Source organism: Panthera leo, chromosome B1 (genome assembly GCF_018350215.1).
Source record: "Panthera leo isolate Ple1 chromosome B1, P.leo_Ple1_pat1.1, whole genome shotgun sequence".
Taxonomy (NCBI): domain Eukaryota; kingdom Metazoa; phylum Chordata; class Mammalia; order Carnivora; family Felidae; genus Panthera; species Panthera leo.
This window is the reverse complement of record NC_056682.1, coordinates 101,551,990-101,579,237: the sequence shown is the minus strand read 5'-3', so window position 1 is coordinate 101,579,237 and position 27,248 is coordinate 101,551,990. Positions and strand designations below refer to the sequence as shown.

Sequence of the window (27,248 nt, the reverse complement as noted above, 5' to 3'; positions counted from 1 at the left end):
TATGGAACAATGAAAGAAATTTATTACTAGTGTGGAAGAGATATACGTATATACATATACATAATGTATATATGCACACACGTGCATGCGCGCACACACACAGGAGTAATACAAAATGTTGTTAGGTTGATAAGATGTTACCAGATTATGGAGTCATTTATTTATTTATTTAAAAAATTTTTTTTGATATTTATTTTGAAGGAGAAAGAGAGACAGAGTATGAGTGGGGAAGGGGCAGAGAGAGGGAGGCAGAATCTGAAGCAGGCTCCAGGCTTCAAGCTGTCAGCACAGAGCCCCATGTGGGGCTCGAACCCATGAACTGTGAGATCATGACCTCCAATCAGGAAACAAACGAAAATGAAAATACAACAATCCAAACGCTTTGGGATGCAGCGAAGGCAGTCCTGAGAGGAAAATACATTGCAATCCAGGCCTATCTCAAGAAACAAGAAAAATCCCAAATATAAAATCTAACAGCACACCTAAAGGAAATAGAAGCAGAACAGCAAAGGCAGCCTAAACCCAGCAGAAGAAGAGAAATAATAAAGATCAGAGCAGAAATAAACAATATAGAATCTAAAAAAACTGTAGAGCAGATCAATGAAACCAAGAGTTGGTTTTTTGAAAAAATAAACAAAATTGACAAACCTCTAGCCAGGCTTCTCAAAAAGAAAAGGGAGATGACCTAAATAGATAAAATCATGAATGAAAATGGAATTATTACAACCAATCCCTCAGAGATACAAACAATTATCAGGGAACACTATGAAAAATTATATGCCAACAAATTGGACAACCTGGAAGAAATGGACAAATTCCTAAACACCCACACGCTTCCAAAACTCAATCAGGAGGAAATAGAAAGCTTGAACAGACCCATAACCAGCGAAGAAATTGAATCGGTTATCAAAAATCTCCCAAAAATAAGAGTCCAGGACCAGATGGCTTCCCAGGGGAGTTCTACCAGACGTTTAAAGCAGAAATAATACCTATCCTTCTCAAGCTATTCCAAGAAATAGAAAGGGAAGGAAAACTTCCAGACTCATTCTATGAAGCCAGTATTACTTTGATTCCTAAACCAGACAGAGACCCAGTAAAAAAAGAGAACTACAGGCCAATATCCCTGATGAATATGGATGCAAAAATTCTCAATAAGATACTAGCAAATCGAATTCAACAGCATATAAAAAGAATTACTCACCATGATCAAGTGGGATTCAGTCCTGGGATGCAGGGCTGGTTCAACATTCGCAAATTAATCAACATGATACATCACATTAATAAAAGATAAGAACCATATGATCCTGTCAATCGATGCAGAAAAGGCCTTTGACAAAATTCAGCACCCTTTCTTAATAAAAACCCTTGAGAAAGTCGGGATAGAAGGAACATACTTAAAGATCATAAAAGCCATTTATGAAAAGCCCACAGCTAACATCATCCTCAATGGGGAAAAACTGAGAGCTTTTTCCCTGAGATCAGGAACACGACAGGGATGCCCACTCTCACCGCTGTTGTTTAACATACTGTTGGAAGTTCTAGCATCAGCAATCAGACAACAAAAGGAAATCAAAGGCATCAAAATTGGCAAAGATGAAGTCAAGCTTTCACTTTTTGCACATGGCATGATACTATACATGGAAAATCCGATAGACTCCACCAAAAGTCTGCTAGAACTGATACATGAATTCAGCAAAGTTGCAGGATACAAAATCAATGTACAGAAATCAGTTGCATTCTTATACACTAACAGTGAAGCAATAGAAAGACAAATAAAGAAACTGATCCCATTCACAATTGCACCAAGAAGCATAAAATACCTAGGAATAAATCTAACCAAAGATGTAAAAGATCTGTATGTTGAAAACTATAGAAAGCTTATGAAGGTAATTGAAGAAGATATAAAGAAATGGAAAGGCATTCCCTGCTCATGGATTGGAAGAATAAATATTGTCAAAATGTCAATACTACCCAAAGCTATCTACACATTCAATGCAATCCCAATCAAAATTGCACCAGCATTCTTCTTGAAACTAGAACAAGCAATCCTAAAATTCATATGGAACCACAAAAGGCCCCGAATAGCCAAAGTAATTTTGAAGAAGAAGACCAAAGCAGGAGGCATCACAATCCCAGACTTTAGCCTCTACTACAAAGCTGTCATCATCAAGACAGCATGGTATTGGCGCAAAAACAGACACATAGACCAATGGAATAGAATAGAAACCCCAGAACTAGACCCACAAACGTATGGCCAACTCATCTTTGACAAAGCAGGAAAGAACATCCGATGGAAAAAAGACAGTCTTTAACAAATGGTGCTGGGAGAACTGGACAGCAACATGCAGAAGGTTGAAACTAGACCACTTTCTCACACCATTCACAAAAATAAACTCAAAATGGATAAAGGACCTGAATGTGAGACAGGAAACCATCCAAACCCTAGAGGAGAAAGCAGGAAAAGACCTCTCTGACCTCAGCTGTAGCAATCTCTTACTCGACACATCCCCAAAGGCAAGGGAATTAAAAGCAAAAATGAATTACTGGGACCTTATGAAGATAAAAAGCTTCTGCACAGCAAAGGAAACAACCAACAAAACTAAAAGGCAACCAACGGAATGAGAAAAGATATTTGCAAATGACATATCGGACAAAGAGCTAGTATCCAAAATCTATAAAGAGCTCACCAAACTCCACACTCGAAAAACAAATAACCCAGTGAAGAAATGGGCAGAAAACATGAATAGATACTTCTCTAAAGAAGACATCCGGATGGCCAACAGGCACATGAAAAGATGTTCAACGTCCCTCCTTATCAGGGAAATACAAATCAAAACCACACTCAGATACCACCTCACGCCAGTCAGAGTGGCCAAAATGAAGAAATCAGGAGACTATAGATGCTGGCGAGGATGTGGAGAAACAGGAACCCTCTTGCACTGTTGGTGGGAATGCAAATTGGTGCAGCCACTCTGGAAAACAGTGTGGAGGTTCCTCAGAAAATTAAAAATAGACCTACCCTATGACCCAGCAATAGTGCTGCTCGAATTTACCCAAGGGATATAGGAGTACTGATGCATAGGGGCACTTGTACCCCAAGTTTATAGCAGCACTCTCAACAATAGCCAAATTATGGAAAGAGCCTAAATGTCCATCAACTGATGAATGGGTAAAGAAATTGTGGTTTATATACACAATGGAGTACTACAGGGCAATGAGAAAGAATGAAATATGGCCCTTTGTAGCAACGTGGATGGAACTGGAGAGTGTGATGCTAAGTGAAATAAGCCATACAGAGAAAGACAGATACCATATGTTTTCACTCTTATGTGGATCCTGAGAAACTTAACAGAAACCCATGGGGGAGGGGAAGAAAAAAAAAAAAAGGTTAGAGTGGGAGATAGTCAAAGCATAAGAGACTCTTAAAAACTGAGAACAGGGGCGCCTGGGTGGCTCAGTCGGTTAAGTGTCCGACTTCGGCTCAGGTCACGATCTCATGGTCTGTGAGTTCGAGCCCCGTGTCGGGCTCTTGGCTGATGGCTCAGATTCTGGAGCCTGCTTCCGATTCTGTGTCTCCCTCTCTCCCTGCCCCTCCCCATTCATGCTCTGTCTCTCTCTGTCTCAAAAATAAATAAAAACGTTAAAAAAAAACAAACCTGAGAACAAACTGAGGGTTGATGGGGGGTGGGAGGGAGGGGAGGGTGGGTGATGGGTATTGAGGAGGGCACCTTTTGGGATGAGCACTGGGTGTTGTATGGAAACCAATTTGACAATAAATTTCATATATTGAAAAAAAAATAAATAAAATCCAATCAGAAGTTGGATTTAATGAGATGTAGATAGTAAGTGGTGAAAGATTTTTGGTCATGGATTGATACTGTACTATAATTGTTGGAAACAGCATCAGACGTAGCTCTGAGACTTAAATGACTTGGGCACATTTTGTACTTAACATCTCTCTGCTTTAGTTTTCTTTTAATTAAAAGTAGAAGTTATAACAATCTCTACTTCATAGAGTTATTAGGATTAGGTATAATACTGTAAACTATTTAGCAAAGTACTTGGTATTTAAGAAAACATTGATTTATATTTGTGATAATTAAAATAAGTTGATGTCTAAGCAATAATTGCCAACAACTTTTTAAAAATACTACACAGGTTGTACCTGAATTAGGGAATCATAAATTAGATGGTTATGATGGAGGTGCTTAGAGTTGAGATAAGTATGAACAGGGAAAGAAAATAATATTTTTTTAGAAATTGATGCGATAAGATGGAGTGACAAATGATAAATGAAGTGAGATGAGTAAAACAACATTTCAAGTTTACATAGGGGAATGGTGTTTCCACATACACGGGAATCTGGAAGCTGATGTGAAGTTGAGCGAATAGCATGAATGAGAATAATAAGTCTGGTTTTAGAAATATGATTGCAAATACGGGTTGGGGAAAGCCTAAGTAAAATTAAGTACCTGTTGCTGGAGTAACTTGTACAGTCAGTACCTACTTAAAAGGTATTAGAAAATCTAGTTGGTGTTCCTCGCTGCCCAGCCAGCCTGTGTCTCCAGTAGGGTGTGTCACACACTCCCTGGAATGGCTGTTTCATACTTTTCTTTGTCCTCAAGTACCCTACATCCTCTTTTCCATCCTTGCTTTCAGCTTTTGGCCTTGCCTCATAATTTTTAATTTTGTTTGTAAGAAGCTTTCAAATGCAAACTTCCTTCCATCCTCTTCCACCAACTCTGTGCACTTCCTTGCAATTGTGCTCATATTCTCTACTGTGAGAGTGGAGGCAGGCTCTCTCATAAAGCCAATTCCTTCACTTAAATTTTGGTTTCATTCCCTCGCACATCTTAATGAATGCCTTCTTTGGGTTATTCCCTTCTTTTTCCTGCATTATCAAACTAGCATCTCCCTGAAATATGGCAGGTCAAGTTAGAGTTGCAATAGAAACTGACTTCTTGGCTACCCTATTGCCCTTTATAACTCAAAACTTAACATCACCATCCCAGAACTTACACTGACTCTATATAATTCACTTTTCCCACCACCATCCACTCCTTCCTGGAGCAGCTACATTTATGATAATGGAACTTTTTATGTTTCTTGTCTTATTTTCTTTTCTCCAGCTTTCTCCATCTCAGTAAATGACATAAGACAGACTGAAAATCTAAGTGCTTTCCCTAAGACGCAAAATTTTTCTTTAAGTTCTATTGTATCCCCAAACTTTATCTCAGATCTGATTACTCTTTTTCCAACTACCCTTCATTATTTGAGTCTTAAGTCATCATCTCTGGTTTCTTGGACCCTACATATAGCATTTTCCAAATAAAGGAGTGATCTTAAAATGTAACCCAATGCGATTTTCACTCCCTTACCTCAGTAACTTCACCACAGCTCCTGGGTAAAATCCACAAATCCTTAGCATGTTTTATGATGCCTCTTTCTCTAACCTCATCTTATGCCATTCCCTTCACTCTTTACTGGAGCAGCTGTACTGGTCTGTCTTTTAACTCCAGTACCTTTTACCTCCTCATGTTGCTCACTCCTCATACTGAAACTTAAATTTCAGTTTCATAGGGAGGGATTCTGCAACTAGTTTGCATAGGGTAACCTCTCCCCCCTCCCCCCGAAACGCACTTTTTCTTACAATAAGAATGTAATCATTCTTTACATTTGCCCCATATTTTTTCTCCTCAAAGCACATATCACAGTTTGTGGTTTGTCTTTTTTCTGTCTCTCCTATTAGAAGCTTCATGAGGGCATATCTTGCTCAATATTTTATTCTTACCATCAACCTCAGCACCTGGAACTTGGTAGGATCTCAGCTGCTTTTGTTGAATTAATGAAAGTCCTTTAGGTATTTGCAAATGTGAAATTGAACTTTCTCTGAAAGACTAAGACTAGAGATTTTTTTAAATCATCAACAGAGGTAAAAGATTTAAAAGGCACAATGTTCAGAAGAGAGTATCGAGAGAAAAGAGCTAGTGACTAGGCTATAGAAAGGCCTCATAGGATGTGAAAGGAAAAAAGAATTGTGTAATTTGAGCCTAGAGTTTCAAGGAAATCTCAAATGAGGTACAGCAAAAAGTAAATGGAGAAAAACTGTTAGAAAAAGCATAAGGTGCTTGTTTCTCTAAAAAAGCAGTTTTAGTAGAACAGAAACTATAATTTTATTTGTAGAGAGTTTGAGTATATTAAGAAAAAAGGAGCCACTATGTGTAGATAACTTGTTTAAGGCAGAAATAGAATGGCCAGTGAAATCTCTAGTAAGCCAAACAAATCTAGATGTAGAAGAAATAGATGGAAGTTTTCAAACTAAGGATATCTAATGATTCTGTTGATTGTAGTAAAAGTTCAGATGAACTATCATAAAATATATGAATTTTTAATTGAAATTATTGAACTATTAAAAAATTAGTTCTTAGAAGACTCTCAAACTCTTACTTGAAATTGAAATTGTGTAAGTTTTGCATCTCTTTGGTCAATATATTTTAGTAACTTTAAAATGGTAAGGTAGAGGTTGAACATAGGTAAGATGGAGGTGAAAATAACCTACTATTCTTAACCTTTTCCTTTCAGCTGGACAGCATGAAGTTGTAGCTATAGGCACAGGTGAATACAATTATAGCCAGTGCATTAAGCCAAATGGAAGAGTGTTGCACGATACTCATGCTGTTGTTACAGCAAGAAGGTCTCTCCTTAGGTAAGGTGACAAATATATTTAATGCTATCAAACATTAATGCTTTCAGCCCAAAGTAACCACATATCAGTGTCTTTATTTACAAATCACTGAGCCATGGATATGACATTCTTTTCCTTATGCAGGTCATCTGATTATTTCCATGTCATTTTTGAAAACCTTACTGTAACTGCAGTGTCTATAATCTGTGGATTTTAGTGGCTTCTATTATCAAGACCTTATGAGCTCCATTTTAAGTCCTGCAACTTTTTTAATATGACATGTTTATCACTGATCAAAGTAATTAAGAGTATATAGCTTTAGATCTGGACCAAGTTGGCTTGGTAATATTTCACCCCTAAATTAGCCATATTTACCCAAAGTATTGCCAGAAAACAATAAGTTTCCATTCATGAAGTCTATGCAAAGTTTACTATATAGCAGAATATAGATAAGGTATTCTTTTTTTAAGTTGTAATATAGTTGACATGTACAGTATTATACTATTTGCATGTTAGTTTACAACACTCACTGCACCCACCACCACCATAGCAAATATGGTTACCATCTGTCACCATACAAAATTATTACAATATTATTGACTCTGTTCCCTATGCTATATTTTCATCCCCTGACCTATGTATTTTATAACTATAAGTTTGTATAGGCTGGCAGATCTTAAAGAGAAATAAGGGGAACTTGGATGGCTCAGTCAGTTTATCGTCCAACTCTTGATTTTGGCTCAGGTCATGATCTCAAGGTTCGTGAGATTGAACCCCACATCAGGCTTTGTGCTAACAGCACAGAGCCTGCTTGAGATTCTCTCTCCCTGCCCCTCCCCAACTCATGCTGTCTCTCTGTGTCTCAAAATAAATAAATAAACATTTTTTAAAAGAGAGAAGGAAAAGGGCTGAGGTGAGGAGGCCTACTTTCTTCTTCCAAACTCATCAGTCACTCTGCTCCTTGTGAAAGGAGTTAGTAGCAGGTAGGAGGGAGAAGTCAGGAAGGTTACTCGTTGGAAGTCCCTTCATATGAAAACATTAAGAAATGTGTTACTTTCTCCAGTGTCTGCCAGATTTTGGTTCCATTAAGACATTAAGCTTACTTTTTATAAAACTTTTTTGTGGAAATATTCAAACCCTAGGGAGAATAGGATAATGAGTTCCATCATTCAGTTATCAGCATTCTCATACCAATATCCAATGATCAGCATATCCAGTTATAAGCTTCCTTTTTATTAATTAAAAAAAAAAACTTTTTAAAATGTTTATTTATTTTTGGGAGAGAGAGAGAAACAGAACATGGGTGGGAGAGGGGCAGAGAGAGGGAGACACAGGATCTGAAGCGGGCTCCGGGCTCTGAGCTGTCAGCACAGAGCCCCACGCAGGACTCAAACCCACAAGCCGTGAGATCGTGACCTAAGCTGAAGGACACTTAACCAACTGAGCCACCCAGGGGCCCCCAGTTATCACCATTCTGCATTTAATCTCTGCATCCTCATTTTTTGTTGGTGGTATTTTCTCTGCTAGAGTATTTGAAAACATATTTAGACATTAGTTTGTCTAAAAAACTTAAGCACGTATCTCTAATTATAAGGAAAGAATCCTATAATCTTAAAAGATAAGTTTTAGGGAAGTCCGTGAAGGTAATGTAACTCATTGTTCTCTAATCCCCATTGGTGCTTATTGAATTATTTGACCTCTTTAAAATTATCTGATATGTGTATTTCTTCCCATGCTTGGCCTTGTTATATACTGGTGCTTAATTTTTCATTATTTCTGAAGAAAGTACTAAAATCACGTTTTTTATTTAATAAGCAAAACAATATCTGTCTCCTGATTTGATTAGTATTAGTTTTTCAGGAGATCGTTTCACTTCTATAACTTACGGTCTTCATTGTGCTGTTCTGTACTCTTGTGTTTTTGTCTTCACAACCGCTAAGAAACAGGAACCACAGTTGTTTGTCTGTTTTGGCAGGAAGAGGAAATAGAAATAAGACAGAATATTGACACTTCATGCAGGAGGCTGAGAACAGAACTTGTGAGAAAAGGAGGAATCAGTGGAGAAATGTGTATTTTGCAGGATATGACAGATGCAGACTCAAATGTGAAATGAGTGGAGTGGTAATCAAGGAATGGTGCTTTAAGGCAAATCACATGGCAGACTGGGCTCCAGCTGAGGAGTTCCCATACAGTTTAACTCTTCATTAAATAAGACTAAAGTTATTTTAGGAGCTCTTATCAGGTATCAAAACTTTCAACACATAGGGAGAGACATTGCTCACAACACATGTATAGATATGATACTTAAGATATATAATTTAAAAATTCTATTACTTGATAAAGTTATAACCCCTTTATTTTAGGTACTTTTATAGACAACTTCTGCTCTTCTACAGCAAAAATCCTGCTGTGATGGAAAAATCAGTATTTTGTACAGAGGCAGCTTCTAATCTACTCACTCTCAAACAGAATGTCAACATTTATCTCTATATGAACCAGTTGCCTAAAGGGTCAGCCCAGATTAAGTCACAATTGTAAGTATTATGGAAGTTATTTTTCAAAGCAGTGAGGATGTCTATGTCATATATTCTGTATACATAACAGCAATAGAACAAGTAACTTCATATCTATCCTTGTTCTCCCTCTGCCTTGAGGTGTTATTTGTGGCTAGCTAGAGGCCACAGATTCTTTCTCCCTCCCCTCCACTTAATCTCCTCTACCTTACCACTTTCTTTCTATGATGTTGAAAATTTCCTTTCAAGTTTGAAGACTTCATGAACGGTAGGGAAGCATGGATTTATGCACTCTTCACATGTTATTACAGAATCAAGAAATGCAGTTTGCTTTTCTGGTCGATCTGTGGCCAAAACTTCATTATCTTGATGAATGGGTAGCATCAGAAATTTAAACAGTACAGACACGCACAAAGGAGAAAGAAAAATTCACTTCAAGTCTCACCATATTCAAGAGAGAATAATGGTTAATATTTTGTTAAAAATTCTTACAGTTATACCTTTGAAAACAAGGGCAAGGAGTATTCCTGGAGGGAAAATTCGAGAAAAACTATTTTACATTTTTTAACATATTTTATTGGAAAAGATCTTGAACACAAATTGTCAGGATTTTTTTTTTTTCATTCTCTTTGTAGTTTAAAAAAATATTCATACAGAGAAAGAAAATAGCTTAGGAACTGTGGTAGGAACAAAAATTAGGTATTCATTTGATTTTAAGGGACACAAAGATAATAAAAAGAATTTATCTTTGCCAGAAGCTCTAAATATGGTTAATTTATGTTTGGTATTAATCTTGTAGAACTATGTTACTCCATTCCTACCTTGCTTTGGTTTTGCATTTATTTCTGTTCGTGAAATTAAATGAACACTGGCAAGTTAAACATGTCTGAAAAAAATTCTATTATTTTAAATAATAAAATTTATTATTTTGAGACAGAGCATGCATGTGCGAAAGGGGAGGGGCAGAGAGAGAGAGACAGAATCCCAGGTAGGCTCCACGATGTCAGCACAGAGCCCGATGTGGGCTTGAACTCACAAACTGTGAGATCATGACCTGAGCCAAAATCAAGAGTCAGATGCTTAACTGACTGAGCCACCCAGATGCCCCCCCGTTCTTTTTTTATTTTTTTATCTTTTAATGTTTGTTTATTTTTGAGAGAGAGAGAGAGACATAGAGCACTAGTGGGGGAGGGGCAGAGAGAGGGAGACACAGAATCCAAAGCAGGCTCCAGGCTCTGAACTGTCAGCACAGAGCCCTATGTGGGGTTTGAACTCATGGACTACAAGATCATGACCCAAGCCAAAGTCAGATGCTCAACCAACTGAGCCACCCAGGCACCCCACCCCCAGTTCTTAAGTACATAAAGATTTTTACTTTGTCAACTTTTTAAAAACATTTTTTAAAGTTTTAATTTAAATTCCAGTGTAATATTAGTTTCTGGGGTGCAGTATAGTGATTCACAATTTCCGTTCAGCATGCAGTGTTCATCACAAGTGCACTTCTTAATCCCTATCACCTATTTATTCCATCCCCCCATCCACCTACACTCTGGTAACCATCATTCTCTACAGTTAACATTCTGTTTCTTTGTTTGCCCCCCCCCCACCTTTTCTCGCCTTTGCTCATTTGTTTTGTTAAAACACTAACTGAGCTTAAATTCCACATCTGAGTGAGATCACCTGGTATTTTTCTTTTTCTGACTGACTTTCACTTAGCATAATACTCTCTAGCTCCATCTGTGTTGCTGCAAATGGCAAGATTTTGTTCTTCTTTATGGCTGAGTAATATTCCACTATTTTTTTTTTAAAGGGATAAAACTTTTCTTTTTCTAGGCGTCTTAATCCACATTCTATATCTGCATTTGAAGCCAATGAAGAGCTGAGTCTCCATGTGGCTGTTGAAGGCAAAATTTATCTGACTATCTACTGTCCTGCAGATGTTGTTAATAGAGTAAGCAGTATGTCTTCAAGTGACAAATTGACAAGATGGGAAGTGCTTGGTGTACAGGGAGCATTGCTGAGTCACTTTATACAGCCAGTTTATATCAGCAGTATACTTGTTGGTGAGTGGGATTTCAGTACCTCCTGACCTCTTTTACTAAGTAAATATATTAATCAGTGTAAAAGCAGATTTTTGCACTCTTGACCCTTTATTTAAGGTAAAAAACACATTCACTGTTTTGTTGAGATTTTCATTTCATGGTAGCTTGTAATCATACTTAGTATAATATGACTTCTGCTTTCTTATCAGGAGGAGAAAAATTAATATTTTAAATTAGCCATTTAGATATATTATACCTTAGATACATTATACCTTGAACTTACACTTTTGTTTGCACAATATTTAATTATTTTTTCCTTTTCTTTTGGAAAAAGGTGTTTCCTTAAACTTCTCAAATCTAAAAGTTTGTCTTTAGTTATCCTTGAAATAAGAAAAAATATTAAGTGCCCATTTTGGTTTTTTTCCTACCTTTTTCATACATTTGGTTATGATCTGGATCCTTTAAATTGGTCAAATGAGTAGGAAGTAGCTAGAGCACAAGATAAATAATGTGAATTAGCAATTTACTTCTTTCTGTGGTGGGAGGTATTACAGAATGCTGTATTTATATTTGAATGGTTATTTCAGGCATTATTTCAATCAACAGTTTTGGGGCTCAGTTTTATAGTTTTCATAAAGCCCTAGGTATTGTAAAACTTTAATTCCCTTGTGAAACACTTTAAATTATACTGTTACTTGGTTCTTCTTTGCTTACCATTTTTAATAACAGTTGCATGTACAAGCTTTAGATCCTCACATGGGTAAAATTTTTGTTTTTAGGTGGTACTATTTCTTATATTTTTTTCTTGTTTTTTTTTTTTTGTTTGTTTGTTTAGATATACCATTTCTTAGAAATTTCTCTTATAGGTAAAACTTTTTCAGTTCCATGTGTATATAAGATTCTGTATTTTCTTCCTATTTTTGTTTGGCTTTAATAAATTGTAAAAAGGAAAATGGTTATTTATTTTCTTTTTTTTTAATTTTCTAATATTAACCTTATTTTCTTTGTATAGGAAATACATTATTTGATTCACAATTCAAAAGATTCAGGAGGGTTTTCAGTAAAGCTTCCCTCCCATCCTAGAGCCCCAGGCACCCAATTTACTTCTGTGGCATTCATTGTTACTAGTTTTTTGTTTTTCTTTCCAAAGATAGTTTATGCTTATAGAAATAAATGAATACATTCTTTCCCTTCTCTTTTCTTTTCTATTCTGTATTTTATGTGAATAGATGATATCAGCTCATATTGTTTGCATCTTTTTTCATTTAATAATGTATCTTGGAAGTTTTTCCATGTTGAGTATGTAAAGAATTTCCTCATTATTCGTGGCTCACTGTAATATTTCTTTGTATAAATGTATCATAATTTATTTAACCATTTTTAGGTTGTGGTAATTTTAGGTTGTTTGTAGGGTGTTTTTTTGGTTTTGTTTTTTTTTTTTTTTTTTGCCACTGCCAAAATGCTACAGTGAATGACCTTTTTATATTTATTATTTATGCATGTAAAAGTATATTACTAAGATGAATTCCTGGAAGTAGAATTGCAGGCAAAGAAGTATGCATTAGCAGTTTTGAAAAATATTACTAAGTTAAGCCTCCAAATCATATTGCCCCTGGTAAATATGGCAGTGCCTGCTATTCTTACCCTCAAAAGTGCTTACTTCTAAATCTACTTTTTCCAAATACATATTCATATAGATGATACATTTCTTAGATTTAATTTAGTTTCCAAGGTTCTTTGCAATATTTTCTTTTAGTCAGGTCAGATACTCTCTCAGACACTTAAACTTTCCTCAATCTCCTTTAAGAAAGGCTCTTTTTCTTTTTGAATGTCTATTAAGTATCTAAGAATTATCTATGCTTTCTCTAGAATCACAGCTTTCTTTGACTCTGGTGAAGAAGGTATTTTAAAATATGTCATTTATATGACATAACTCCATACTATGGTTTCTCAAAAGGATGGATATAGGTTCTTGTAAAATTACTTGGAATTTAGCTAGTGGTTGGGGTGCCTGGGTGGCTCAGTCTGTTGGGCGTCTGACTTTGGCTCAGGTCATGATCTCACAGCTTGTGAGTTTGAGCCCCACGTCGGGCTCTGTGCTGACAGCTCAGAGCCTGCAGCCTGCTTTGGATTCTGTGTTTCCCTCTCTCTGTCTACCCCTCCTCCGCTCACGCTCTCTGTCTCAAAAATAAATAAACATTAAAAAACATTTTTTTTAATTAAAAAAAAGAATTTAGCTAGTGGTTTAGGATAGGAACTTAAAAATTAAATCTTGTCATTTTGAGTTCATCTTGCACCTAGCAATGGGAAACACCAGGTAACGATAAAACACTATATAAGACTTTGTAAAATTGTTTTTGCTCTCTTTTCTTGGCATCTTTGTGAGACACATCTAAAGCTAACTGATGTTCTGTCTGGTATAGTCTAAATGATTTTAATGTGTATACGTTTGTAACAAAGGCACATTTTTGGACTTCTTATGATCTCTATTTTGTGTCTGGTGGAGGAGGTAGGAAGTTTTGAGGCAGAGAAATATACATTTTAAAAGAGCACCACTGGGTGATTCTTATACAGATGATGTGAATGGCTCTTTGAGAAATACTCATTTAAAGTGTCCGTACACTAAAAGAATGTGATTTGGAGAGCTAAAAGAATCCTGAGTTCACTGAACTGTATTAGTAGTCTAGTATAGCTGCTCATTTAATAATAAACTCTTTTTATGTCATTCCTGATAGAGGATCATCTGACCTTAGTTTAAAAGCATCTAGTAATGTGGAGCATAGGATTTAAAGCCAATCTATTCTATTAATTGAATAGCTCCAATTGTTTTAAAGACGAATTTCTCTGTATTTAGAATTGAAATTTACTTCCCTTTAATTAATTCTAGTTCTTTGAGAATAGTGACCTCATCCCATTCTCTTTTAATAAGTCTCATGAAAGTTTTTACAGTTCTTTATTTTGATTCTTAAAAACCTAATTTACTAGATCAGTTACCAATGGAGAGTATTATATTTAAAGACTTATTTAACATTTTAAAAAGTTTACAGAAACAAATTTTATGTTCTAGATATTGTCAGATATTTATCACTTTATGGTAGTATTCTTTTTCTTTTTTAGGAAAAAGTCTTAGACTTGCATTTAAAAATACATTTACTATTATTTGAATAGAAAGCAATCCAGACTAATATGGAAGAAATTTCACTTTGCTTAGGTACTTAAAAACAGCTGGATTTATATTTTCAAGGTTTTTAAGATATATTTTGCAAATTTGGTATTCTGTTAAGGTAAGGTCATCTGTCTAAACATTTCAAGAGTGTTTGTCCAGAGGTATTTCCATCCAGGAGTGCTTTTCATATGCTGATTTGAATTGTACATTTGGATTATAAAGAATACTAGTTGCTGATTCCCTCCTAGTGAAACTGTTTTAAACATAGATTTAAACATTTCATAACCTTAGAGATTATGTTACCCCCCCTTTTTTTTTTTTTTTTTTTTAAGATCAGTGATTGGAGGTTCACAATGTTAATAAAAGACTTGCCCAAAATCATTCAGTTTGCCTATTGGCAGAGCCAAGACTCAAACCTAGTCTTATAACTTCTCATGCTGGTGCTTTTTTTTATTAAATTGAGCTCTGACAGCTTTGTCTGAGCATAGCCAGTGACTAGAATTTCACTGCTATGTCTCTTAAACTTGACGGTCTTGAAGGCAGATGCTATGCCACACTCATCTTGGTCTGGATTATGTTCCCTAGCACAAATGTAAATGTTTCATGAATAAATGGTTTGAGTCAGCATGTTTTATTGTTGAAAGTGCTTTTATTTTTCTACTTAAAACGTATTCTGTCTGGAACAGTTAAAAAATATTTTTTTTTTTTAATTCTTTGCTCTTGTTACATTTGATGATCATCTGGGAAGCTTTTAAAATAGTATGGGAATTAAGCATTGGTATTAATATTCCAATCCCTAGTGATTCTAATGTGCATCTAGAATTGATAATTATCGCTTTCTGGTAATCTAATCTTTTATATTCCTTTTTCATCAGATATTTATTGAGCCATCTACTAAATGCTAGGTGCTGTGTACTGTTGTGTTACCCTCAGGGGTGCCCTTTGTGTAAAATACAGAGTGAGTGTTATGAATATACACACAGGATGCTTCTTGCCTTATGTCTTCTTCTAGCCACACATTTGTGTTTCACAGGAACATGATTTGTTTTCTCCAGATGTTCTGTGGTATATGGGTGGTGGTGGTAACAATGTAATGCTTCAGACTAATTACAATGTTCCAGATGTGGTAGGACCAGTGCACAGTTCTCTAATGTTTGATTTAAATACTTCATTCTTATTCACACAGCTTCAGTTTTTATTAGCTATTTCAGGAACTATTTCCTTTTTTTTTAAATATATGTAATTTATTGTCAAATTGGCTTCCATACAACACCCAGTGTTCATCCCAAAAGATGCCCTCTTCAATGCCCATCACCTACCCTTCCCTCTCTCCCACCCCCCCCATCAACCCTCAGTTTGTTCTCAGTTTTTAAGAGTCTCTTATGCTTTGGCTCTCTCCCACTCTAACCTCTATTTTTTTTTCCTTCCCCTCCCCCATGGGTTTCTATTAAGTTTCTCAGGATCCACATAAGAGTGGACACATATGGTATCTGTCTTTCTCTGTATGGCCTATTTCACTTAGCATCACACTCTACAGCTCCATTCACATTGCTACAAAGGGCCATATTTCATTCTTTCTCATTGCCACGTAGTACTCCATTGTGTATATAAACCACAATTTCTTTACCCATTCATCAGTTGATGGACATTTAGGCTTTTTCCACAATTTGGCTATTGTTGAGAGTGCTGCTATAAACTTGGGGTACAAGTGCCCCTATGCATCAGTACTCCTGTATCCCTTGGGTAAATTCCTAGCAGTGCTACTGCTGGATCATAGGGTAGGTCTATTTTTAATTTTTTGAGGAACCTCCACACTGTTTTCAGGAACCATTTCTATTGATTTACATTACACTTATGGTAGATTACGCTCCTGAGAATCTTTTCTGTATAAAAAGCTGTCAAGTTGGGGTGCCTGAGTGGCTCAGTCGGTTGAGTATCTGACTTTGGCTCAGGTCATGATCTCACAGTCTGTGGGTTCAAGCCCCGTGTCAGGCTCTGTGCTGACAGCCCAGAGCCTAGAGCCTGCTTCAGATTCTGTGTCTCCTTCTCTCTGCCCCTCCCCTACTCATGCTCTGTCTCTCTCTCTCTGTCAAAAATAAATAAAAATTAAAAAAAAAGCTGTCAAGTCAGGTCTGCTTCAGTCTTTGATTAGATTTATTTTTTGACTTACCTTTCAAGTTTTATGTTGTTATTTTAGATGATTTTAAATAAATCAAACTTTTCCTATTATATGACATAATTTTAGAGCCGTATTTTTCCAGGAACAAGATTTAGTTTCAAGATAGAACCAAAACCACACCTCAGATTTAGTTAATAGTTAAAGCATACATATATAAGGGGGAAAAGTAAAATTTCTAGTATCAATATCCTTGATTTTTTCTATTAAATTATTGCTTTTATACCACCCTATTAAAACATCTAGTTGAAACAATTTGATATTTAAGGAATCTTACATGGAATTTGACTTGCAGTGTTGTTGGGTTCTTGGTTTTTTTTGTTTTTTCCAAAATATGTCTTGGTACCTTGGGCACAAATAGTATCCTTATCTTATTACAGTATGTCTTACTCTGTTTGGGCTACTACTCTGTTTGTGGCTACCCACAACAGATTGGGTGTCTTAAGCACCTAAACATATATTTCTCACACTTCTGGAGGCTAGAAATTCTAGGATCATGGTGCTGACAGATTCACTCTCTGGTGAGGGCCTGTCTCCTGATTCATGGTTGACTATTTTCTTACTGTGTCCTGATACTGTAGCAGGGGTGAGAGCCTCTTTTATGAGGGCACCTCACAAAGGCCCACCTCCAACTACCATCACATTGGGAATTAGGTTTCAACATATTAATTTTGTCGGAATACATTTAGTTTGTAGCACAGTATGTAATATATAACATTTTCTTTTGAATCTATGTCTTCTGTCCATTATAGATACAGTGACTATTCCACAGACCACAGACCTTCCTTCTTACCAATATTTTATGTCCAAGCATCTTTTTTTTTTGTGCCCAGCATATCTTTATCCTAGACTTAATTTGTCAGTATTTCTTAATTTGGAATATTCAGAGGAGTGCTCAGTGTCTATCAGTAGATGAATAAAGAAGATGTGGTGTATACATACATTGGAATATTATTCAGCCATTAAAAAGAATGAAATCTTGCCATTTGCAGCAACATGGGTTAGATCTAGAGGGTATAGGCTGAGCAAAATAAGTCATAGAAAGACAAATATTATATGAGTTTACTCCTGTGGAATTTAAGAAACAAAGAAGCAGGAAAAAAAAAAAAAGACAAACCAGAAAACAGACTCCTAACTATAGAGAAGGTACATTGGAGGGAGTGTGAGTGAAATAGGTGATGGGGATTTTAAGAGTACACCTCTTGATGAGTGCCAAGTAATACACAGAATTGTTGAATCACTATGTTAAATACCTGTAACTAATTTAACACTGTGTGTTAACTATACCAGAATTAAAATGAAACACACACACACACATACACACACACACACATACACACACACACACACACACACACACAAAGGAGTGCTTAGAAAAAGGGTGACAAAAGCAACTCATGCTCTCTTTACATCATTTTCTAGTTTCCAAGTAGTCATAATGAGTGTAAGACCAGTAGCCATCCATCTCAACAATTTCAGTGATACGGAAACAACTTTTTTCTGAAGTATTATCTAGTAGTTTATAAAATTTCTCTTGTGAGAACCTCCGACCCACTAAGGAGAAAAGAGATCTACTTTAGAATTCTTAATTTTTAAATAGGAATGACTTGTTTAACTTCTGTTTTAAGTTTGCAGCCCATTATTTTATACCTTACTAATGACATTGCATCTCTTTGAGCTCTCTTTCAACAGTTATTTTAACCAAGAACTCTAAAGGTTTGATATTGGTCAAAATTTTAACCAGAAATGGCCATTCTTTAAATTACTTTGTGTTGTGAAACTGGACTATTACAGTACTAGAATAGTTGTAATTTGTGGTCCTTAGATATAGAAAAGTAACTTACTCTCACCAACTATTTCTCAGCCACATTTATCTCATGTATTAGGTGTTGGTTTCATGCTGTCATCTGAGAAATCAAGACGAGTCAATTGTCTTTGGCAGAAACCTGTATAAAGTACTGGGATTTTTTTCTTTGTTTGCTTGCTTGTTTTTTTTTTTTTTTTTTTTTCTGGGTCAGTTCTGGCTCTTCACTGGAATTTCAATTTTTTTTACTTTCTGTATTTTCTGTAGATTCTTTTTTGAATAGAAATCATGACCTTGATACCTTGTCCTAATTCTGGTAAAGAATATGGAAACAGGTGCTAAGAGAGAAGTAGGAAAGGAAAAGTAGCAAGATAAAAGATAGACTTTAGACTCTTTCCAATTTTTTTTTGGTGTATAGTCTTTTAATATTGAACTTCTTCTGAGTGTTTTGTTTTTACTTTTTAGGTAATGGGAATTGCAGCGATACTAGAGGTTTAGAAATTGCTATAAAGCAACGTGTTGATGATGCACTGACTTCAAAACTTCCAATGTTTTACTTCGTCAGCAGACCTCATGTTAGTTTAGTACCTTCTGCATATCCACTTCAAACAAACTTGGAATATAAATCCCTGAGTCTGAATTGGGCACAGGGGGACATTTCTTTGGAGATTGTGGATGGCCTAAGTGGAAAGATCACTGAAAGGTTAGCATTTCTAATTTCTTTTAAAACCGCATATTAAGCAGGGCACTTGTGATGAGTACCGGGTATTATATGTAAGTGATGAATCACTAAATTGTATACCTAAAACTAATATTACACTGTGTCAACTAACTGGAATTTAAATAAAAATGAAAAAATAGAAAAAGAAAATTGTAAGAGAAAATACTGTATTTATTAGAAAAGAGCATCTGTACATAAATCTGTACATAAAAAGAAAAACTGTACATACAGTTTAAACCTGTGTTGTTCAAGGATCAGCTGTATTTAGAAGTGCAAGTGTAAGGGGCCCAGAAGTTAAACTTCACAGTAAATCTCCCTCTGTCTATGCTATAATAAAAACAAAGTCCCTCCCAAAAGCACATATAAGCAAAATAATACATTTTAATACAGTTTTTAAAATTATTGTAACTTTTTTAGGTAAAAAATTTTAAATTATGAACAGTAATGAGTGTGTTATCATTGAGTGTGGCTATACTAATTTAAGGAGAAAAAAAAACATTTTTTTTTTTCTGATGAGAAAACAGACCTGGCAAAGTTCTATAACTTACTGAAGTTACATAGTAAGTTGAATGGAGCCAGCATTCAAAATCAGTCTCCAGAACCTATATTTTTCTAAGTATCATTTCATGATTTTAAATACTTAAATTTTTTTTAAACATTTATTCATTTTTGAGAGACAGCATGAGCGGGAGAGCGGCAGAGAGAGAGGGAGACAAAGAATCCGAAGCAGGCTCCAGGCTCTGAGCTGTTAGCATGGAGCCCAACCCAAGGCTCAAACTCATGAATTGTGAGATCATGATCTAAGCTGAAGTCAGATGCTTAGCCAACTGAGCCACCCAGGCACACCTCATTTCATGATTTTAATTAGCACTGGAATCATATAATGTGTTTGTATTAAAAATTCATTTTCTCTTACTGAAGCTGAATTTCTGGATCTAAGACTCAAGAATCTGTATATTTGATATGTGTTTTCAAATATTACTTACTTACACTTAATTTTTTATTTTTTTACTTTTTATTTTTGAGAGTGAGAGAGACAGAGCATGAGCCAGGGAGAGCAGAGAGAGAGAGGGAGACACAGAATACAAAGTAGGCTCCAGGCTCTGAGCTTGTCCACATAGAGCCCTACACGGGGCTTGAATTCACGAACCACAAGATCATGACCTGAACTGAAGTCGGATGCTGAACCGACTGAGCCACTCAGGCGCCCCTATTACTTACTTACACTTAAATGTGAGAACTAATGTACTGTGTTATACTACCTTCTTGTAATAACCCTGTAGATTAGGTTGTATTGTTGCTCTTTTACAGGTAAACTGTCAAGTAGGTTAAATATCTTGTTTAAAGTCATCCAAATAGTAAGTGACACAGCTGGGATTCTGATCTGGACATTGTATTTCCAAAGCCCTTGTCTTTAGACACTATGCCTTTAGACATTTCTTTGTAACATCCCTGCCACTGATTGTCAAGCAAAGCTAAAACCCTTCTTTTCGTGTGACCATAGGTTTATAATGAAGTAATGAATAATGTTAAAAGTTTAAATGCTTAATCTTGCTTTCTTTGTGAAAGATGGATTTAAATCAAGACCACATACAAACATTTCTTGGTATGAACTCAGTCAAGCATTCTGTTGATTACTTCAACTAATGTGAATTAAACCATTGCTTTGCATCATCAAAAAGTAATATCACTGTTAATTATGAACAAACTATACACATAAAAACAAAACAAATCTTCGATGAAAGACATTTAAAAATCTTTTACTGAAAACAGAAAATAACGCAACAAGACTAAAATCAATAGATACAAAATGAGCCTAATTCTTTTATTGTAGCTATATCCTTGCCAGGTGATTTGATTACAAATGGAGAGAGCAGATGTGATCTAAATATTAGACAAAGTATAGTTCAGCCTCAAAGCATTATGTAAGGCAAAGGATACTTTATCATTGAAAGGTATAATTTACAAGGAAGACAAAAACAGTTAATGGATATCTATGCAACAAATAACATAGTATCAAGGTTCATATAGCAGAAGTTACAGAAAAGGAGGAAAAATTAAGATCCACCACTAGTTGAGACCATAATTGACCTCTTTCATTAGCAAATAGACAATAAGCAAGGATATAGTGGTTTTTAATAACAAAAAGGTAGATTTGCTTAACTTACGAAACTTTGCACCATAAAAATGTAAAATATACCTACTTTTCAAGAACCTGTAGAATATTGAAAAAAATTCATCCTATGTTAGGCCACAAAGAAAATTTCAAATTCTAAAAGAAGCAATGTGTAGATAGTATTTGTAATATAGTAAATCTATAAATAATAAAATCAGGATACTAGAAATTTATTGGGAAAAATACTCTTAACTTTTGGCTCAAAGAGGAAATGTAAAATGAAACTTCAGAATATTTAGAAAACAAGGATATTGACAGCATTTCATGTAAGAACTTGTAGGATATAGCTAAAGCAAAGCTGAATAGAAAATCAGTACTTTAAATGCTTATATCAACAAATAATGGAAATCAAGCAGAATGAAAAAGTCAATAAGAGAAATGTAAATTAAAGAGCTAGAGCACAAACAAGTTGTAAGAAATCATAAAAAGCTGATTCTGGTAAATGTCATTTATTAATCTCATTTAACAAAAAGGGAGTAATTAACAAAAATAGAAGATTGAAAGAATCCTAAAAAACTTCTTTGGTCAACCATGTAAATATATTTGAAAATCTTGTGAAATGCATACATTTCTAGGAAAAAATTATTTCTATAACTGGTACAGAAGAGGGAAAAATCTAAACACTGTTTTCATAATAAAAGTTATCAAGAAGATGCCCTAACTATTCTCAAAGAAGGCACCATTCTGCGGTGGTTCAGAGGAATTTTTTTAATCTTAAATAGTAGAAATTTCCAGTGCTATCTAAAGATAGAAAACTTCAAAATCCTTTTATGAAGCAGGTATACCACTGTACTTAAATAAGATAGAAGATTGATGCCCTCCCCTCACAAAAGTTACAGGCTAAACTTTCTTTTATATCTGAGTAAAATTTATGTATAAAATATTAGGAAGCAGAATGTAGTAGTATATTAAAAATATATATATATTTTATACAGCAATACCAATTGGTATTTTTTCTAGGAATTTGAGGATAGTGCTAACATAATAGAAATAATACCACATTAGAAATTCTTATTAAAATAATTTGTCATATTAATTGATCTAGGGAAATACCCCAAATATTCCTCTCTATAAATTCTAAGAAGGCACATAATACAGATATTCAACTATCTAGATAAAGATAATAAAAAAGGAATATTTTGATACTTTTGTTAAAGATAAAATGTGTCTTTATTAAAAGTATCATCATGATTGATGAGGAAATCTCAGAAGCATTTCCAGTAACATCCAGAACAAGACATTATTGTTTACTGTTACTGCTATTTAATCTTTTACTGAAAGCATTTGGACAAGAGAAAGAAGTGAGAGCCTATAAAATATTGAAAAGAAGGAGGTAAAATTACCTTTATTTGCATATGGTATCATTTATACCTGAAAAGCTGAAGAATCATTGGAAAAAACTACAACAAAAGGTTATCTTGGTGAAAATATTAATAAAGATATCACACAATAGATTTCATACACCAGAGGGTACTACCGTTAACTATTGCTTTATATAAACTACCTCAAAACGTGGTTAAAACTACCTCAAAACTTAAAATAACCATTTATTACTGCTCACAAGTTTTTAGGTCACCTGACCTGGATTTGGTTAGACTCCCTCATTCCTCTGGAGTTAGCTCTAGGTCAATTGAAAGTCAATTTGGCTGATCTTAGAGGGATGACGGGACTCTGGTCCATGTGTTATCTCAACCTCTTGTAGATTAGTCCCAGCTGGCTCATTTGGCAGAGGATTCCCTAGAGAATGAGAACACAAACCTATGAGGCCCAGGCTCAGAACTGACACATCATCTATTCTGTTCACCAAAATAAGTCACAAAGGTAGACCAAATTCAAGGGGAGGAGAAATTAACCACAGTTATTGGGAGGAGAATTTGAAAAGTCACATTATAAAGAGCATGAACACAGGGAGGAAGAAAGGATTTGGGCAATTTTTGTAATCACAAGAACAGCTAGTGTGAGAAGATACAACGAAGAGAGAGTTACAATAGCAAAAACTTTCATAGTCTGTGGACCCGCTTTTATTAGAAACAAAAAATATATCTACATGCATGTATGCAAATATGGGAGGTCATGAGAAGGGGTGTAGATATTTTACTTTTTAGTGAGTTAAATTTACATACAGTGAAATGCACTGCACAGTTTCATGATTTTTGATATATGTATATACCTGTGTAACCATCACTCCAAAGTGCAGGACATTTTCATCAGTTCCAGAAAATATTTCTCTGCTTTTTTCCAGTCAATTCTGGTAAAACCGTTGTTTTAGTTTGGATCAAAATAGATTAATTTTGCTTTAAACAATAAAATGCTCCAATGTCCATCTTCTTTAATTTTTAATGCAACACTATAGTAACTAAAACTGCAGTTTAATAAAAGAAATAAGCTTCAGAAAGTAATTAAATATTCAGGACAATTTTCATGTAAATTGCATTGTACATAACTGAGAAAAATATTTGTAGATTCTGTGTTGATTTTACTGTCTACAGTGTCAACATATATCCTTGAATAATGATGAATGTTTCATTCCTTCCTACTTTAGTTCCCCATTTAAAAGTGGTGTGTCAATGGCAAGTCGGCTTTGTAAGGCTGCAATGTTAAGTCGATTTAACCTGCTTGCCAAAGAAGCTAAAAAAGAAGATTTACTTGAAGCTAGTACATACCATGCAGCAAAGGTAAGTCCTTCAAGGAATGAAAATGATTATAGAAATCAAATTTAAGAAAACAAAAATGTAATTTTATGATGATGATACACAGCAGAAGTTAGTTGAATAGTACCTGACAATAAGGTATTGCCATGTACTGGTAAAATTCATTTTTAAATGAATATGCCAGAAATTGGATGTGTAAATGAGTGTTGCCACTTAAAGTAGTGACCTTAGTTGGTAGGTACATACTTTGATGATATCAATCAAAACCTGCTTTCATATCCAGAGAAACAAAATGGTAATGAATTTTTTTTCTGTAGGTGTTAACTGTGTTAACTTTAGAGGTTATGTATTTTAAAATAATACATTAAAATACCCATATAAATTAATTTTCCTATTTCAAAGTTGTGAAATAGCTTTAATTTCAGCATGTGACTTGGACCTGATTAGGTTGGTGATTCACAGAGCCTTTTTCTCTCTTTAAAAATATTCTGTTTTTAGTATTACAAATGTAACATATAGAGAATTTGCCAATGTTTTTAAATACAAAGGAAAAATACTACTTGTAATCATTCCTACTATTCAAATTATAATGTTCTTAATCTTTTATAAGATTAAGAGCTATTGCATGTTATAAGCACATTATTTCAGTTTTTGTCACCTGTGTCATGCATATATATGTGTGTGTGTGTGTGTGTGTGTGTGTATATATATATTTGCATAAATTTTAAAATATTAAGTTCATACTGGATGTTTTTGAATCTGCTTTTTTCATTCGGAATAGTCTGACATGAACCATGTTATCATAATGTGACATACCTATGACATCAAGTTATTAAATACAGATAGTTTCTGATGGCCTAATTCAGTTAATAATCTAGTATTGTATGAAAGTCCCTTAATTTCACCAATATCTTAATGCTCACACTATAAATCCCCACCTGTGAAACAAATTATAATAACTACAGATTTGTGGGTATGTATACACATTTTTAAGTATAAAGGCTTATCTACACAATTTTTGGGTTTGGTGGCAAGAAGAAATTGCAGATCATTTTTATAAAAGAAAGTATGAAACTGGACAAAATTCTCAAAAAACCACCTTTCACAACTCTGGGAATCAAAGACAGAAAAACAGCAGAAAGTGTATATTCTTGAAAAACTGCTAGAACTTTGGATAAGAATAACAGGAGTTTGTGGTGCCTTCACCAGAGCTGTCCCTCTTCTTTCTCCCTCTCCTCTGCTAGTTTGAATGGCAAAAACCGTAGTTTTTACTAGAGGGAGGATGCCACTGGAAGTAGTTGATTTGCTACTTAAGAGTGGACTTGATTTGGTGCAGGGGGTGAAAATTTGAGGCTTTTTCAGCTAAAAGTGACAAACCTAGTAACAAACAGATGAGGAAAATCAACAACTTTTCTGGCCCAAGATTGCAGTCCTGGTTGGGGCAAGTGATGCACCAACTAGTAACTTAATAGGTAGGCTTTGGAAATGAAAGAGTCATAGAAGAGCTGAGATAAATTCTCCATATATCCTTGGCTGAATGAGAAACTACACTTGTGCAGGGAAGATCCCAGAGAACCCAGTAAAGAGTGAAACTGTAAAAGAGAACTGGCTATGGCATTAAATTCAGTAGTCCCTCCTTATGCATGGGGGATACTTCAGTAACCCCAGTGGATGCCTAAAACGGCAGATTGTACTGAACCCTATATATACTGTTGTTTTCTTATACATACATACCTGTGATAAAGTGTTTTATAAATTAGGCACAATAAGAGATTAACAACAATATTAAATAGAACAATTATAATATACTGTAATAAAAGTTGTGTGGTCTCTTTCTCAAAATATTTTATTGTGCTGTACTCACCTTTCTTTTTCTTGGGAAATGATAAAATGCTTATGTGATGAAATGAAGTAAGGTGAATGATGTAGGCATTGTGACATAGCATGAAGGCTACTACTGACCTCCTGATACCTCAGAAGGAGGATCATCTGCTTCCGGAACGCGGTTAACTACGGGTAACTGAAACCAGGGAAAGCAAAACCATGGATAAGGTGGGGGGAACTGTGGACATAATCTCAATCTCTCTCTCTCTCTCTCTCTCTCTCTCTCTCTCTCACACACACACACACACACACACACACACACACACACACACACACACAAATTGATCAGAAGAATGTAGATGCCTTGTAGGTTTAAGGTGTTTGAGCAGTATCAACCGAAATCATTTGTTTATCATTAAGCTATGTAGATAGAGGGTAAGCATTCAGAAGCCAGGCTAAAACACAAATATAAGAATAAAAAAACTTGGGAGAGATAGCAGCAGTTGCACACCATGGAGCAAACAGATGTCACAATTTAAGCAAGGTAAATTAAAAAAAAAAGCTTTAGAAAAACTAAAACTATATCCAGATTTGCTACAATATATTATTTAAAAAGTTTAAGTTTAAGCCAAAAGTTCTGGGATATGTAAAAAAAACACAAAAGTGAAACCTATACTCAGGAAAAAATAACAGTCCATAGAAACTGATTTTGTTGAGTCTAGCAAATGTTGGGTATAGCAAACTTCAAAGTAGCTATTATAAATATGTTTGGAGAATTAATGGAAAATATAAGTGTATTAATAAATAGGCAATCTCAGTGGAGAAATAGAAATGGTAAAACAACAAATGAAAATTCCAGAATTGAAATAATATGTAATAAATGAAAAATTATTTAGATGGGCTCAACAGTACATTTGAGATGACAGATAAAAATCAATAAACTTTGAAGATAATTGAAAGTTTTTTTGAAAGACAGAATGAAAACAAATGGAAGAATGAAAAACAGCATCAGAGATCTGTGGAAAAATATTAAGCTCACCAACATATGTGTATTAGGAATCTCAGAGGGAAAGAAATAAAAAGGGCTGGGAAAAATATTTGAAGAAATAATTACTGAAAAAATCCCCAAACTGGATGAAAAACATTAACAGATCCAGGAAACTCAGCAGACTCCCAAGAAAGGAAAAACTATTTTAAAAGATCCATGCCCTCTAAATCCAACCATACGTCAGAGAAAGACAAATACCATATGATTTCACTCATATGTGGAATTTATGAAGCAAGGCAAATGAACAAAATAAAAAGACAGACTCTTAAATATAGAGAACAAACCAATGGTTGCCAGAGAAAAGGTGGGTGGGGATGGGTCGAAAAAGTAAGGGGATTAAGATTTATCTAATGATGAACACTGAGTAATGTACAGAATTGTTGAATCACTATATTGCACACCTGAAACTAATATAACACTGTAATTGGAATTTTAAAAATAA

At 34.9% G+C, this 27,248-nt stretch overlaps 1 protein-coding gene across 4 annotated transcripts in view; it reads left to right on the top strand.

The window, feature by feature from the left end:
* The window catches only part of ADAD1 (adenosine deaminase domain containing 1), a 103,525-nt gene that overhangs the window by 16,230 nt on the left and 60,047 nt on the right, over nucleotides 1–27,248 (top strand). For all 4 annotated transcript variants that reach the window (XM_042935578.1, XM_042935575.1, XM_042935576.1 and 1 more), the window contains exons 7-11: nucleotides 6,583–6,706; nucleotides 9,049–9,219; nucleotides 11,032–11,261; nucleotides 18,852–19,089; nucleotides 23,826–23,958. In XM_042935578.1, the coding sequence (XP_042791512.1) occupies nucleotides 6,583–6,706; nucleotides 9,049–9,219; nucleotides 11,032–11,261; nucleotides 18,852–19,089; nucleotides 23,826–23,958 (896 nt within the window). The remainder of the gene's footprint in view (nucleotides 1–6,582; nucleotides 6,707–9,048; nucleotides 9,220–11,031; nucleotides 11,262–18,851; nucleotides 19,090–23,825; nucleotides 23,959–27,248) is intronic.